This window comes from Ranitomeya imitator, chromosome 6 (assembly GCF_032444005.1).
Source record: "Ranitomeya imitator isolate aRanImi1 chromosome 6, aRanImi1.pri, whole genome shotgun sequence".
In the NCBI taxonomy this organism is placed as follows: domain Eukaryota; kingdom Metazoa; phylum Chordata; class Amphibia; order Anura; family Dendrobatidae; genus Ranitomeya; species Ranitomeya imitator.
In genome coordinates this window covers 214089223-214106956 of record NC_091287.1, presented here as the reverse complement: position 1 = coordinate 214106956, position 17734 = coordinate 214089223, and the positions used below count along the sequence as shown (strand labels likewise).

The window sequence follows — 17734 nt, the reverse complement described above, 5'->3', positions numbered from 1 at the left end:
CTCATCATACCTAACAAACCGGACATTCTGCGTCTCCCACTCACACACCACCTCCTCACCTCGCCCTCTATCTGTCGGAGTCCCACAAGGTTCAGTCCTTGGGCCCTTGCTCTTCTCCATTTACACCTTTGGCCTGGGACAGCTCATAGAATCTCATGGCTTTCAGTATCACCTCTATGCTGACGACACAAAGATCTACATCTCTGGACCAGATATCACCTCCCTTCTAACCAGAATCCCTCAATGTCTGTCCACTATTTCATCCTTCTTCTCCGCTAGATTTCTGAAACTTAACATGGACAAAACAGAATTCATCATCTTTCCCCCATCTCACGCGACCCCCCCAACGAACCTATCCATTACAGTAAATGGCTGCCCACTCTCCCCAGTCCCACAAGCTTGCTGCCTCGGGGTAATCCTTGACGCTGATCTCTCCTTCAAACCACATATCCAAGCCCTTTCCACTTCCTGCCGACTTCAACTCAAAAATATTTCACGAATCCGTTCATTCCTCAACCATGAATCTGCAAAAACCCTAGTCCATGCCCTCATCATCTCTCGCCTTGACTACTGCAACCTCCTGCTCTGTGGCCTCCCCTCTAACACTCTCGCACCCCTCCAATCTATTCTAAACTCTGCTGCCCGACTAATCCACCTGTCCCCCCGCTATTCCCCGGCCTCTCCCCTCTGTCAATCCCTTCACTGGCTCCCCATTGCCCAGAGACTCCACTACAAAACCCTAACCATGACGTACAAAGCCATCCACAACCTGTCTCCTCCATACATCTGTGACCTCGTCTCCCGGTACTTACCTACCCGCAACCTCCGATCCTCACAAGATCTCCTACTCTACTCCCCTCTTATCTCCTCTTCCCACAATCGTATACAAGATTTCTCTCGCGTATCACCCCTACTCTGGAACCCTCTACCACAACACATCAGACTCTCGCCTACCATCGAAACCTTCAAAAAGAACCTGAAGACCCACCTCTTCAGACAAGCCTACAACCTGCAGCTACCACCGAGCGACCAAACCGCTGCATGACCATCTCTACCCTAACCTACTGTATTCTCACCCATCCCTTGTAGATTGTGAGCCTTCGCGGGCAGGGTCCTCATTCCTCCTGTACCAGTTATGACTTGTATTGTTTAAGATTATTGTACTTGTTTTCATTATGTATACCCCTCCTCACATGTAAAGCGCCATGGAATAAATGGCGCTATAACAATAAATAATAATAATAATAATAATTTACGACACCAATGGGCCTCTGCGATTGCAACTGCATGCAATTCGGGCTTTGCAACACACTGGGGACGTTCCAAAGGAAGATGGAGTGTTGCCTTGGGCACAAAAACGTTGAAAACATTCTGTTGTACCTGGATGAGGTCATCATCTTCTCCAAGACCTTTGAAGACCACTTTAAAAATCTGGCTGAGGTGTTCGAAGCCTGGTCCAACTTTGGCCTGAAAGTGAAGCCATCCAAATGCCACCTGTTGAAGCCCAAGGTGCGGCACCTAGGTCATGTGGTAAGCACCGAGTGTGTTAAACCCTGACAATATCACTGCTATCAGGGATTGGCCAAAACCCATCAACATTCATGAAGTATGGCGGTTCCTCGGGTTGATAGGCTACTACTGGAGATTCATCAGGGGCTTCACCAAGATAGCCGCACCTCTGCAAGACTTGCTAGTGGGCCAATCCAAGATGGCTAAGAACAAGAGTCAGCCATTCGAGGAACAACAGGTTAGAAGAATCCTTCAGTCAGTTGAAGCTGGCTCTCACGGGAGATGAAGTCCTGGCCTACCCTAAGAATGACCAACCATTTGTACTTTACACAGATGCCAGCAACGTGGGATTATGAACAGTGCTGTCACAAATACAGAAAGGCAGGGAGAATGATTGCCTATGCCAGGGCCACGGATCAAGTCACTGTTGCCGTAACCACCCCTTTAAGAGCCATCCCACCCGGTTCCGATTACCCCATGGCCCTAGCGAGTGTTGCAGATGTCCCGATGGATAACCGCATGCGGCTAGCCCCTTAAAGTGTAGACTGCCTAGCTTTCATCAAGATGAACAAGTCATGGATCTCCAAAGACTTTTGTACCATAGACTAGGCGATGGTATATTTATTAGTGTGCTGACATTGTATTATTGCGGTCTGTGACACCTTTGCCGTGGCTTCTGTGCCTGCTGGTGCTACTGCTGCTGAAGTTACTAACAATTTTTTTAGATGTGGAGATGCCAAGTTGCATCTCCATCAAGTGGGTTGCCTGTAGTGGAAGGGGTGTCAGAATACTATTTCTACTTTGAGTAAATTGATACCACTTTGGTGGTGTCTGCTCCTAATTTTTGGAAATGTTTGTACTCTAAGTTAGGGCTCCTTCACGCGTGTTGCCTGTAGTATTAGGGCTCCCAGACCGGCAAGCCTACACTTACTTTCAGTCAACTACCTGTATTAATATCCTTATTTTTTTTAAACAATAGTAGTCTATGAAGCTGATATTTCAGCCACCTGAGTGTGGCTGAGCAGAAAAGCTGTTTGAGCTGTTGCATGAGGTATGAGTGCCCCAAGCACAGCAGACATCGGTCCCTCACCCGCCTCTTAATTTAATCTTAAATTCAACGCTGTTAATGCTGGCCCAGATTCTGGCTCATAATTGGCCATGCCTGACTGCTGCTGTGCCATTATAAAATTTGTACTATGGGTCATTTGATGGCACTTTTCCTGGTGTCTGACCCTTATTTTTGGAAATGTTTGGACTCCAAGTTGGATCTTGTTCTTGTATGTTGCCAGAATTTGGCAGGGCTTTCAGAGCACCTGTTACTGATTAATGTTTAAGCTAGATGCTGGTCCAAGCTCTGTCCAAAGCCATGTCCCATGCATCCATGCTGCACAATTATACTATTTGCACTCTGTCAGTTGGGCGGTTGGAGAATTGTGACACTGGGGGAAACAAGTGTAATTGGGGTGCCACCTCTTAGGAATGGACTGTGTGTAATCTTAAGGTGGAAAAATAGGAGGAGAGGCTACTTTATGCAGCACTTGATATCCACTGGAGTACATGCTTTCTGGCCCTCATCTACAATGCGTACCGCTGTGTGGCTGCCAAAGATATGGAGTTGAGTAGCCCATCCAGTAACAGAAGTTGTCTTTTGATAGGACAAGCCGGTGTTTGTTCAGTTACCAAGCTTTGGCCGAATTTTGCCAATTTTTAGGAAAACTGCTTGGGAATCCGAACACGAGTCTGAATGTGCAACATTCCTGCTGAATTTGAAATTGGCTAATGTTTTCCCCACACTTCGCTCATCTCTACTCACTAGCTATGCTATGATCACACCATGTTCCTGCATGTTCATACACAGCCATTATACAGTGCATTTGACACATCCAATTGTGAAATTTAGTTTTATTCCAAGATTTATTAATTAAAATGTACTTTAATTTTGGGAAAACCCCTTTAATATTTTTAAACTTTTACAAACATATTCCTTAAAATTTCACTTGACTTTAGTAAACTTTAATATGTCCATCTTGTAAATAGAGTTTGTTTTTTCATTCATTACATTTTCTTTCTGCATTATATTTCCATAGCACTGCCCTAACTATTCGCTGGATGTAGTGGTTATATAAAATATGCCAGTACTATAGATGAGTGAATTTAATTAAGTGGAACTGAATTCTCAAAAGCAAGTATATGAGTGTAATAAAACATAATTTTTAATTGCACCCAATTAAAATCTCATATACGTGCAATTGTAAAATTAATTGACAAACATAATGTGATTGACACACACACACAGGGAAAAAGATAGGGACACATTAGACCAAATAGTAAGTGAAGTGGCGGAATCTTCAATACTGTACTGACAATGATCAGTCCTAGTTGAGGTGGTCCATGAGGCAAAGGACTGACCTCAGACAACATAAAAAAAAAGGTTATTTACATGTAATCCTCACCACTATTACAATTCAATTAGCGTAGCCATAATGGAATAAGAAAAAAGACCAATCTTACCCGTTAATGAGGGTCAGAGTGAGAGTAGGATCAATTTCTGAAGTAGGCTGTTCCACAAATTAATAGTTCTCACGGTAAAGAGGGCTCAACTCCTCTGGAGACTGAACCTTTTTTTTTCTCCAGAAAAAGGGAATGCAACCATGTCTTTTGAAGGGGTTTGAGACGAAACAATATTTGACCGAATTATTTTATTCACATGGGCCATTTTTGTACCTGTACAAGTTAATCATGTCCCCATTTAGACATCTGTTCCCAAGACTAAATAAATTAAATTTATTTTACTCTTAATTCACAACTAAGATCCTCCGCACCCCTCATCAGTTTTTTGATGCTTTTTTGTACTTTTTCTAGCTCTAGGGCATCTTTTAAGTGAATTGTGTACAGAACTGAACTCCATTGTCTAGCGGAGGTGGAGCCGCATATTCATGACTGTAATCGGCGGCACCACGTGACCGCTCATACAGGAGAAGGTGCGGCGAGGACAGGACGCTGCGAGGGAGCCGGATGAGTATTTTATTAACAGCGGGCGGGTGAACAGGGGGTGGGAAGGGGGTGGGGACAGGGATCTTTATTTTAAACACGAGAAAAAAAAAAAAAAGGATTATTCATATCTTCTCTCCAGCGAACGCTGCTGGAGAGAAGATATGAATGGCGGCTTCAGCACCATGTGGGGGGACAGCGCTTACTGTAGCGCTGTCTCCTGCACGGCACACGGACTGCACACGGACAGTGTCCGTGTGCGGTACGTGTTTAACATGGACCCATTGACTTTAATGGGTCCGTGTAATCCGTGTGCTCCCACGAACACTGACATGTCTCCGTGTTTTGCACACGGACACACGGTCCGTGAAAACACGCTGACATGTGCAAAGACACATTGATTTCAATGTGTCTACGTGAGTCAGTGTCTCCGGTATGTGAGGAAACTGTCACCTCACGTACCGGAGCCACTGACGTGTGAAACCGGCCTTAGTCTGATCTACGAGTACACCCAAATCCTTCTCTACAAGTGACTATCATAAGTGATGCCAATGAAACCTACAACCAGCATCCAACGCTCAAAGATTCTACAAGAAAATATAAAAGTTTTGGCTCGCAGTATGTGGTAACATAACAATAAATTATTTGAAATAAAAAAGTAATTTACCTTAATTGTGCAAATTTATAAAAGATAGAAAAAGTATTGAACAATGTATTATTTTTCACGGTGTGTATTGTTTAATATCATAAGTAAAATATAAAATAATGCTACAATAGCTTTATTTTCTCATTTGCCCCCCAAAATAATAAAAGCTATTCAAAAGATTAATGTAGCCTAAAGAAGATGGCAATAAAAATTAGATCTTATCCCACAAATAACAAACTGTAATGCAGCTAAGTCAAAGTCAAACATAGCAGTTATGGCTCTTGGATTTTAGTAATGAAAAAGAAAAATATTTGAGGCCACCTTAATTGTATGTGTACACAGGGCCTACACATATCTACTATATAAAGCTGAATGTGTGTGTGTGTGTGTGTGTGTGTGTATGTGTGTATGTCCGGGATTGGCATCTGCACCGTCGCAGCTACAGCCACAAAATTTTGCACAGTCACACGTCTGGACCCCGAGAGCATCATAGGCTATATTGTGAGGCGAAATTTTAACCCCGCGCGTTCCAATTCCAACAAACAATTTTGCCCCTATCTACATAATGGGGAAAAAAGTGAAAGGAAAAGTGTTGGAAGCGTCGCAGCTACAGCAACAAAATTTTGCACAGTAACATGTCTGGACCCCGAGAGCGTCATAGGCTATGTTGTGAGGTGAAATATTAACCCCGCGCTTTCCAATTCACCAAACAATTTTGCCCCTATCTACATAATGGGGAAAAAAGTGAAAGGAAAAGTGTTGGAGGCGTCGCAGCTACAGAAACAAAATTTTGCACAGTCACACGTCTGGACCCTGAGAGCGTCATAGGCTTCGTTGTGAGGTGAAATTTTAACCCCGCGCGTTCCAATTCACCAAACAATTTTGCCCCTATCTACATAATGGGGAAAAAAGTGAAAGGAAAAGTGTTGGAGGCGTCGCAGCTACAGCCACAAAATTTTGCACAGTCACATGTCTGGACCCCGAGAGCGTCATAGGCTATGTTGTGAGGTGAAATTTTAACCCCACGCGTTCCAATTCACCAAACAATTTTGCCCCTATCTACATAATGGGGAAAAAAGTGAAAGGAAAAGTGTTGGAAGCGTCGCAGCTACAGCAACAAAATTTTGCACAGTCACACGTCTGGACCCCGAGAGCGTCATAGGCTATGTTGTGAGGTGAAATATTAACCCCGCGCTTTCCAATTCACCAAACAATTTTGCCCCTATCTACATAATGGGAAAAAATGAAAGGAAAAGTGTAGGAGGCAAATTGACAGCTGCCAGATGTGAACAAGGGGGACTTAAAGAATGAGAGCGATGGCACCAAAGAGTATATACCGTACAGTTGCTAAGGTGGGGCCTCGACATGGGATACTCACCACACACAGGGATATGAACACACACAAAATGCGCCACACACTACCACGTGCTTGAACACATATTACCCTCAGCACACATTTCACCACAAATACACCAACCTCGCCACATAAAAGTCAAAACACAAAAGTCGCCACTCAAAACTCGCCATGCGCAGAACTCGCCACATGCAAAAACTAGGCTCTTGCAAAACTCGCCTCAAGTGCAAAATTCTCCTCATGAAAAACTCGCCACACGCAAAACTTGCACACGCGGAAAAATTGCCACATGCACAAAAGTTGCAACACATGCAAAAGTTGCCTCACACAAAACTTGCACATACTCAAAAGGCACCACACATAATACTCGCAACGCGCAAAACTCACCATGCGCAAAACTTGCTGCACACAATTTGCTACACTAACCTGTCACATGCAACTCGACACACAAAGTTGCTACACGCATGTTGCCACACAAAACTCATCTCACAAAAGTCGCTACATGCATGTCGCCACACGCAACTCAACACACACAACTTGACAAACGAAACTCGCCCTAAAACACACACAAGTCTGGTATTATCCTTCAAAAATAAAAATCTGATTAATAAGCAGACAAACTACAACAATTGCACCATATAGGAAATATGGCAGCTGTCAGTCACATGACCTGTCTATTATGTGTATGTGTGAGCTAATATATACTGCCAGGGGGAGGGCTTCCTGTTGGCTGGGGATTTATCAGGCTGCCAATTTAGCTTACAAATACTGAGGTAAAAATACTGAGCAAATAACGTGTGAACGAGGTCTAATACAGGAGGAGATGACACACAGGTATATACTATATACAGGGGAGATGACACACAGATATATACTATATACAGGAGAGATGACACACAGGTATATACTATATAGAGGAGGAGATGACATATAGGTACATATATATACAGGAGGAGATGACATACAGGTATATACTATATACTGGAGGAGATGACATACAGGTATATGCTATATATAGAAGATGACATGCAGATATATACTATATGCAGGAGGAGATGACACTCAGATATATACTATATACAGGGGAGATGACACACAGGTATATACTATATACAGGAGGAGATGACATACAGGTATATACTATATATAGAAGATGACATGCAGGTATATACTATATGCAGTAGGAGATGACACTCAGATATATACTATATACAGGGGAGATGACATACAGGTATATACTATATATAGAAGGAGATGACATTCAGGTATATACTATATATAGGGGAGATGACACACAGCAGGTATATACTATATACAGGGGAGATGACATACAGGTATATACTATATACAGGAGATGACATACAGATGTATACTATATATAAGGGAGATGACAAACATGTATATACTGAGGTGATGAGGTGAAAATGAGAGGTGTGAGGTGAAAATGAAAAGGTGTGAGTGCAAAATGAGAGGAGTGAGGAAAAATAGTGGAGTGATCAGAAAATGACAGATGTGAGGTTGAAATGACAAGTGTTAGGGGGGAATGAGAGGAGTGAGGGAGAAAATGAGAGGTGTGAGGGAGAAAATGAGAGATGTGAGGGGGAAAATGAAAGATGTGATTGGGAAAATGAGAGGCGTGATGGGAAAATAAGAGAAGTGAGGTGCTATAACTAACCACAGATATTTACTATGCCAAGGCAACGCCGGGCTCTTCAGCTAGTTGTATTATATTAGCAGAATTGTAAATGGTACTTTAGCATAAACCGACTTATTTTATGGGCTTGACATTTGCAGCGTGTCATTTCATGCTGTAGATTTTACCTTTCATAAATCAAAGAGTGAATTTCCACAATAAAATCTGCATCAAAATTTTCTATGTCCCAAATCTATCCGTGTAATTAAAGTGGTTAAATGCTGACATACCTTTAATCCTTTCATTCCTTTAGGTCCAGCAGCTCCATTTGTTGCTAAACATAAAGGTCCCTCACACTGTAATAACAAATGAATTAAAATATTTAACAGCAGATAAGTCTACAAAAACTCATAACTTTAAAGACAACCTGTGATGTTGAAAATGGCATCTGATCTGTAGGCAGGATGCTTGGACAGATAGCTGCCCACTGGTCACATATATTATCAGGGCATGTGGCTCAGTAAATTAAGTTCTCTGTCTGTAATGTTTTGTGGTTATGGGTTTGAGACCTGGGACACTCACAGAAAAAAATTGTATACAAAAACCAGGGATTTCAATTAATAAAATTGAAATTATTCTGAATCTTTTCCAGTGATCCAATTTCACCTTCTGCTCTACTCCTCCTTCTCTATACCATACTGTTCACAGAGCGGTCTGCATGTACAACGTGACAGGTAACATTTAATGTCCTTTTTAACTTTTGCTCATTTGATAGCCCATTTGTTAAGTCACAAAACTGCAAATCCCTTTATGTGCCGAAAATATTTTTCAGCTGTAAATTCACATCACTTCCAAGTGTGTCCACCTGGTGTCTTCCCACCGTGCCTGTTAGGTGAAATCCAGCAGCAAGGATGACGGAAATGATTAAAGGAAGTGGGGCCTTTGTCTTCATATGTTATAGGCTCACATCCAGCTTCTGCATCTATTTCCCTCCACTGACTGACTGGCTGGATTGCTGGTGCCTTTGCCTTCATATGCTATGGGCTCCCCACCCAGTGTCTGTATCTATTTCCCTCCACTGACTAACTGGCTGGATTGCTGGTTAGTACACAAGCCGCACATAACTTTCCTGCCCCCCTTTTACAAACTGTAGATCTCATAAATCTAAACTGTTAGACTGTACCGAAAAATTGCCAGCGATGGCCCCTTTCTGGCTAAGCCACAATTGTTCTGTCTCAGCCATGCTTAGAGCAGTGTAAGGCTGGTTTCACATTTGCGTTTTTTTTCCCTATACTTAACATTAAAAATGCATGCTTTTTTTGCATGCGTTTAAACGCGTTTTTGCAACACATGCGTTTTTTCTCTGTATGCGTTGTGTTGCAGAAATGCAACATGTAGTCATTTTAGCGGCGTTTTTTTTGCCGCGAAAAAACGCATGCGTTTTGAATGATGTCTATGTAAACGCATGCGTTTTTTAGCATATGCGTTTGCATGCGTTTTTATAGAAAAACACAAGAATACACACTTATAAGCCACCCCCCAACCCTAACACTAACCCTAAAACACAAACTCTAACACAAACTCTAACACAAACTCTAACACAAACTCTAACACTAACCGTAACCCTAACCCTAGGGATCCTAATCCTAACCCTAACACACAAACTCTAACCCAAACTGTAACACAAACTCTAACCCTAACCCTAGGGATCCTAACCCTAACCCTTAGGGTTAGGGTTAGGATCTCTTAGGGTTAGGGTAAGAGTTTGTGTTACAGTTTGGGTTAGAGTTTGTGTGTTAGGGTTAGAGTTTGGGTTAGGGTTAGAGTTTGTGTTAGGGTTAGGGTTTGTGTTAGGGTTAGGGTTAGGATCCCTAGGGTTAGGGTTAGGGTTAGGATCCCTAGGGTTAGGGTTTGTGTTAGGGTTAGGATCCCTAGGGTTAGGGTTAGAGTTTGGGTTAGGGTTAGGGTTTGGGTTAGAGTTTGGGTTAGGGTTAGGATTAGGATACCTAGGGTTAGGGTTAGGATTAGGGTTAGGATCCCTAGGGTTACTAGGGATCCTAACCCTAACCCTAACCCTAACCCTAGGTATTTATGTTTTTAGTGGGTTTTCTAGTTGATTTTGATGATTGGCAGCTGTCACACACTTCTCATCATGCGTTTCAAAAACGCAAACGCAGCAAAAAAACACGTTTAAACGCGTCAAAACGCGTTTAAATGCAAAAACGCATGCGGCTAAAAAACGCTGCGTTTAAACACGTTTAAACGCGTTTTTGCACCAAATGCGTTTGCGTTAAAAACGCTGCGTTTTAAAACGCAAGTGTGAAACCAGCCTTAGACAGTGTTCATACTGTTTTCTCAATATGGCTGTTTCCAATGTTAGTCAAGTCATGTTCAGAAATTGTGCAAATAGCACTACCACTTTACCATGATGTCACAAAATTGCTCCAAAAGGTGTGCACTTTATAGCAAATTCACAAGGCGTGGCTGCAGCTAATCACAAAATGATATGCATGCTGCAGTTTCTCTCTTCTGCTGCGAACTGTATGATGGGCAGTCAAGGAAAAGGAGCCTTCGCAGTATAGCAGTACCTCACACTGATTACACACCTCCAAGAAAGGAAAGTACAGCTAGAGGGAGAGCAGCAAGACCTAACCTCTGTAAGAGGGAAATTTACCATAAAAAGAAATATGAGCATAAATGCAATATTAAAGGAAATCTGTCACCTCACTTTCGCATTTAAGCTGCGGTCACCGCCATTAGGGGCTTACCTTCAGCATTCTGTAATGCTATAGATAAGCCCAGGGGCGGATTATAATAGGTTCAATCTGGGCGGTAGCCTAGGGCCCAGTGGCGTGGGGGGGTCCTGGGCTACCGCTCAGATTGCCCTGACTGGCATATGGGTCCGGTGGGCAGAGGGAACCCGCATCAGGCTCCGTCTCATCTGCTCACCGGGCCCCTACCGATGCTGTGGCAGTTAAACGCTATTGATGTGCGGGCGTGCGCCCGCACGTCAATGGTTAACAGCTACCAGCCAATTGGAGGCTGGCAGCTGACATCAGCCGCAGCGCGCTGCTGGAGGGAGCTTCGCCGCTGGAGCACAGACAGGTGAGGAGAACTTTTTTTTTATTGCGAACCGGGGGCCCGGGCCAGAATGCTGGACACACTGGGGGCAATATGCTGGACACACTGGGGGCAGGATGCTGGACACACTGGGGGCTGAAGGCTGGAGGCACTGGGGGCTGAATGCTGGACACACTGGGGGCAATATAATGGACACACTGGGGGCAATATAATGGACACACTGGGGACTGAATGCTGGAGACACTGGGGGCTGAATGCTGGACACACTGGGGGCAATATGCTGAACACACTGGGGCAGATTGCTGGACACACTGGGGGCAATATGCTGGACACACTGGGGGCAGGATGCTGTACACACTGGGGGCAATATGCTGGACACACTGGGGGCAGGATGCTGGACACATTGGGGGCAAAGATGCTGAACACTGGGGGCAGAGATGCTGGACACTGGGGGCAGAGATGCTGGACACACTGGCGGCAGGATGCTGGACACACTAGGGGCAGGATGCTGGACACTGGGGCAGAGATGCTGGACACTGGGGCAGAGTTGCTGAACACTGGGTGCAGAGATGCTGGACACACTGGGGGCAGAGATGCTGGACACACTAGGGGCAGGACTGGAGACAGATGGGGCAGGACTGGAGACATGGGCAGAATGTAGATACGGGGCATGATTGGAGACACGGGGCAGAAGGAAAGACATGGGGCAGGATTGGAGACAGATCACGCAGGATCATGGGGCAGGATGGATACGATGGAGACTGATGGGGCAGGATGGATACTCATGAGGGCAGGATGAGAGAACATATGACTGAAGCCAGGAATGAGATACACCTTGCCAGGATGGGGGATATTATTATTACCATAGGGGCTAATTAAGGGATTTTATTACTGCGTGATGTATTTATTTTATTTTTTGAGGACACTGTTTTAAATGGGGGGGCAGTCCTGTTACTGTGTAGAGTGACACTATGTCGCCTCTTTTACTTCATGTGGTGTAATGTAGAAGTTGGGAAAAATTGAGTAATGTGTTCTGCAAGCGGAGCTCGAGATAACTGTGTTATTTCCTGCAGAGACAAGTCCTGGCTGAATGAAGTGATGGCGGTCTGTGCTGGATGAAAGATGAAGGACTACACCTAGAGACGTTACTGGTGAGTCAGTGTTACCTATACACTGACACTATACACTGTATACTATATACAGAGGTCCTGTGTATAATGTCACTGGTGATCACTGTATTACCTCTACACAGACACTGCATACTAAGTACAGATATCGTGTGAATACTGGCACTTATGGTAATAGTATTGTGTTTTTTTTTTCTTCCTAACTGAAGGGTAAATTGACTAGATCAATGGATGTTTGACAGGTTATAGTTTCACACAGCAACTATTTTTCAGGAATAATCTGGTTCAGGTATATGATGACCCCGTCGCATGACCCGAGGGCCCACAGTGTCTGAACAACCCGGGGCCGTGGCTATCTTAAAAACAAATTTGATTATTCTTACCCAGGGGCGCTGCGGTGCGGTTTGGGTCTGATGGGTGTCGCAGGTGTGGGTACGACGCCTCCCATCTTCAAAGTATGATGTCCTCTTCCTTGTTTCTGTCACAGATCCTGTGCAGGTGTAATTCTCTGCCCTGTTGAGGGCCGAGCAAAGTACTGCAGCGTGCAGGTGCCAGGAAAGGTCAGAGAGGCCCGGCGCCTGCACACTGCAGTACTTTACACTGCCCTCAACAGGGCAGAGAATTACACCTGCGCTTGAACCGCGACAGAAGCAAGGAAGCGGACGTCATCGTATGAAGATGTGAAGCGCTGGACTAGGACCTTCGACACCCATTGGACCCGAACTGCACCGAAACGCCCCTTGGTGAGTATAATCTAACTTGTTTTTCTTATTTTTCAGGTTACATTGGGGGTTTATCTACAGCATTACAGAATGCTGTATATTATTATTATTATTTATTTATATAGCACCATTGATTCCATGGTGCTGTACATGAGAAGGGGTTACATACAAGTTACAAATATCACATACAGTAAACAAACTAACAATGACGGACTGATACAGAGGGGCAAGGACCCTGCCCTTGCGGGCTTACATTCTACAGGATAAACCCCTAATGGGGGTGGCCAAAGCTTATTGCGACTTGTTGCAACTGCTGTTATTCACCGGCGACCGAAAAAAAAGTCAGATTTCCCCTTTATTTTGCTCTTCTCTGATATGATCTAGCATACCAGAGGAGAGATAAATGAGGTCACCTGAGCCACTCTGATACCTCCGATGTCCCCCGGTCCCTCCAGCTATTTTCCCCCAACTGTTGGCATCTTCTTCCTGGAAGAAAATGGGGGGCACATGCGCAGTGCGCCCGCCGAGATCTGCCGGCTGGCACCTGGCATAGATTAGATAAGGGTTGGGGTGGGGACCAGGGTTAGGGTTGAGGTTAGAGCTGGGGTTACGTTTGGGCTAGGGTTAGGGTTATAGCTAGGGTTAGAGCTATTGTTAGGGTTGGTCTAGGGTTGTGGCCAGTGTTAGGGTTTGGGTTAGGGCTGGTGTTAGGCTTGTGCTGTGATTAGGGGTGTGCTGGAGTTAAGGTTGTGGTGTTGGGGTCTTGGTGGTGTTGAGGTTAAGGTGGTTTTTGGGTTAGGGTTGTGGCTTTGTGGGTTAAGGTTAGGGTTGGGATTAGTTTTAGGTGTGTGTTGGGGTTAGGGCTGTATTAGGGTTGGAGTTAGAATTGGGGTTTTTCCACTGTTTAGGTATATCTGAGATCTCAAAACATGACATGGCGCCCACCAGGGGTGGGCTGGGCTGGGCCAAGTGGCAGAGAGGCAAATGCCCCCTGGGCCGCTCCCACAGCAGCAGTACAGGACCGGCCACCTGATGGAAATTGTGAGTGACCTTGTGCGCTGTACTGTGATGCGGCCAGCAGCAGACACAACAGCATCAGTATTATTGCACACGTCTGCACCGGGGTCGGGAGCTGTGACCAGCCGTCACCTTGATGGCTGCGCAACCCCATGTTCTCTGTACTTCCAGGTCAGGTGTCAGGCGTGCACTTTGATGTAATCGCGCATGAACTGACATGTCATGGATGCTGGAAGCAGAGAGGCGCTGCAGGGGAGCAACTGTTGAGGTAAGTATGAAAAACTTTTTTGTTTTCTTTATAAAATGGATTCAATGGGTGGGGTTAACTGAAAGTGATGACGTGGGGGGTGTAAAGAGGACTGCACATGATGGAGTTTGGGGGTTAAAGGAGACTGCACATGATGGCGTTCGGGGGTAAGTGGGGCAGCACATGATGAAGGGAGATTGGGGATACACATGATGGAGTTTGGGGGTTAAAGGAGACTGCGCATGATGACGTAGGGTTAAGGGGGATTGCACATGATGAAGGGGGAGTGGGGCTGCACATGATGAAGTGGGGGGAGTGGGGCTGCACATGATGAAGTGGGGGGAGTGGGCTGCACAAGATGAAGTGGGGGGAGTGGGGCTGCAGATGATGAAGTGGGGGGAGTGGGGCTGCACATGATGAAGTGGGGGGAGTGGGGCTGCACATGATGAAGTGGGGGTAAGGGGGACTGCACATGATGAAGTGGGGGTAAGGTGGACTGCACATTTAGTGGGGGTTAAGGGGAACTGCACATGATGAAGTGGGGGGATCGAGACTGCACATGAAGTGTGTCTGAGGGGGGACTGCACATGATGAAATTGAAGGGGGATAGGGGGTTGTAAATGATGAAGGGGCACTACAAATGAAGTGAGGGGGTGATATGGGACTGCAATGGATGAAGTAAGGGGACTTCAAATTAAAGTAGGGTGACATCAAATGATGAAATGGGAAGAGGACGGGGAACTGCAAATGATGAATTCAGTGTGAGGGACAGGGGCAGCAATTTAATTGAAGGTGGGGGAGAGCAAATGATGATCTAGGGGGAGAACAAATAATGAATTTTGAGCGTGGGGGAGTAAATGTATTGAATGTGGGGTAGATCAGTTGTTAATGAATAGAGGGTGGGAGAGAAAGACATGACAATGAATTGGGGTGGGAGGGGCATGTAAATATAATGAATCGGGATAAGGGTTAGAGCGGGAGGTACATAGTGGGGGGCCTTAAGGATGAAGTGACTGGTAATGAATTGGGGAAAGAGTACAGGTGCTAATTAATTTATATATTAAATGGGGAAAGTGGCTATTTATAGTTAGTGGGTGCACAGTGGTGGATTATAATTTAAATTTGGAATGGTGGGTTAATAATAAGAATAATTTTATTCCATAGCGCCAACATATTCCGCAACACTTTACATTTTAGAGGGGACTTGTGCAGACAATGGACATTAAGCATAACAATAAACACATAGATCATCAGATACCAAAAGGAATGAGGACCCTGCTCGCAAGCTTACAAACTGTGAGGTTGCATAATAACCAATTATATATTGATTATGGGTGCACCTCTGTATTCAGATGTGTAGTGTAGAAGAAATGGAAAAAGTGGTGAATGTGCTCTGAAAGTGGTGCTCTAAATAACTGTGCTATTTTTTGCAGAAAGGAGTAGTGGCTGGAAGCGGTGATGGCGGTCTGTACTTGATGAAAAAGAAAAGCAAAGATGAAGGACTTCAGCTACAGACGTCACTGGTGGGTCAGTGTGTTACCTGTACATTGACACTACAGTATACTATATACCGAGCTCCTGTGTATAATGTCATTGGCACTGATCACTGTATTATCTGTACACTGACACTATATACAGAGCTCCTATGTATAATGTCACCGGTGACCCCTGTGTTGCCTGTACACTGACACTATACACTGTATACTATATAGATAACTCCTGTGTATAATGTCACTGGCAGTGGTGATCACTGTATTACCTGTACACTAACACTATATACAGAGCTCCTGTGTATAATGTCACCAGTGATAACTTTATTACCTGTACACTGACAGTAAATACAGAGTTCCTGTATACAATGACACTTAGTATTGTGTTTTTTTTTTAATTAATGATCAGTATTGCAGTATTCAGTCACTATGTGGTAGTAATATGTGGTCTGGTCATGGTGTCAGGAAATAGGAAAGGTCTGATTACTTCAATTACACATACAGGGCTCTCAGCTGCAGTTTCCTGTGCCTGCATGTGTAATCCTAAACCCCTCATTTCCCCCTCCTTCAGGAATGTTTATGGCTTGGTGCTGGGTCAGCAAGACTCTGTGTAAAAACCCCTCATCCCCCTCCCAACTGATATTGGCTAAAACTGTTACAGCAAGCATGGGATTTTATTGTTATTTTAAGGATATGTATATTGGCACCAATCCGGGCTAGATATATAAGGATTATATATTCTGGATGTCCATCGCGAGGTCTATAGCTCAAGGAAATCACTAGGAGCTAAGCTCAACAAGTCAAGGAGCGGGTTTCTCCATAAGTGGGTTGTGTAACTACACCTTGTTTACACTTAAAAGAATCCCCCCAACGTGGTGCACATTCTGATCATTGTGTCGTTTGTATACGAGGTTCATACAGCAAGCTATGTATAAAAATGGTTTTTCACAGCTCTAAGAAAGGGGAGAATTCAGCCATTGAGTGAGGTCACCACATGGGGAGTGCCTTGGTTTTGAGCTGGGAGATAGCAGAGGGACATCAGTCTTCCAGTGTCTTTTGTTCGGGGTCTAGCTGCTATACAGGTGTGTGATATGCATCTAGATGTGTCGCCCATCCCCCACAGCACATGGTCAGCCATGAGATGAAATGATCTGAACACAATGTAAGTGTTCCCTTCAACTTTAATCCCATTTTATTTTGTAATTGTACTGTACATACAATACTTGTCTTCTTTATAATATATTTTTAGCCCTGTAGAATGTAAGCCGGCAAGGGCCCTCTCCCCTCTGTTTCAGTCTGTAATTGTTAGTTTGCTTAATGTAAGTGATATCTGTAATTTGCATGTAACCCCTTCTCATGTTCAGCACCATGGAATCAATGGTGCTATATAAATAAATAATAATAATACTTCTAAAAACACTGCCTACTTTTTATTTGGAGTAAAATATAAAATGACTAGCTTTGTCTCTCCTTGCTCTCCTCTCCTTGCTCTATAACGTATGGTCACGTCCTCTGAAGTGAATTACGCTACTAATCTGGGTTGGTTCCAGACCCGTTAATTAAGAAATCAGCTGGTGGCAGCGGAATTTGTCCTGTGCGTTTGGGAGGCTTTGTAGCGATGGCGGCATTGATAATTATTGTTCCCGCCTGAGTGGGAGTAGTTATATCACCCTCGCTGCACTGTGCCCATTAGCCACTACAAAGTAAAGCAGCGATTAATTATCCTAGGTGCAGTACCCTGTCTGACCTGAGGGTAAGTGAGTGCCAGAGAGCTGCAAGTTCCAAACCGGAACTGGGAAGTGGGATATAGATAAATCCCCTTCAAAAAACCAGTGGCAACCAAACAATCCCGGTTCATGACAAATTGTTGTGAGTGGTGGGGATGATAAAGGTATCCTCCCCGTGAACCGCGACACA

The 17734-nt window shown here is 44.5% G+C and overlaps 1 protein-coding gene across 2 annotated transcripts in view; it reads right to left on the bottom strand.

Moving 5' to 3' along the window:
* LOC138642353 (collagen alpha-2(VI) chain-like) overlaps window positions 1-17734 on the bottom strand; it is a 668325-nt gene that overhangs the window by 527297 nt on the left and 123294 nt on the right. The window contains exon 5 of one of the 2 annotated variants that reach the window (XM_069730466.1): window positions 8424-8489. The exons of the other annotated variant lie outside the window; for it this stretch is intronic. Coding sequence (XP_069586567.1) covers window positions 8424-8489 — 66 coding nt within the window. The remainder of the gene's footprint in view (window positions 1-8423; window positions 8490-17734) is intronic. 2 annotated transcript variants of the gene reach the window in all.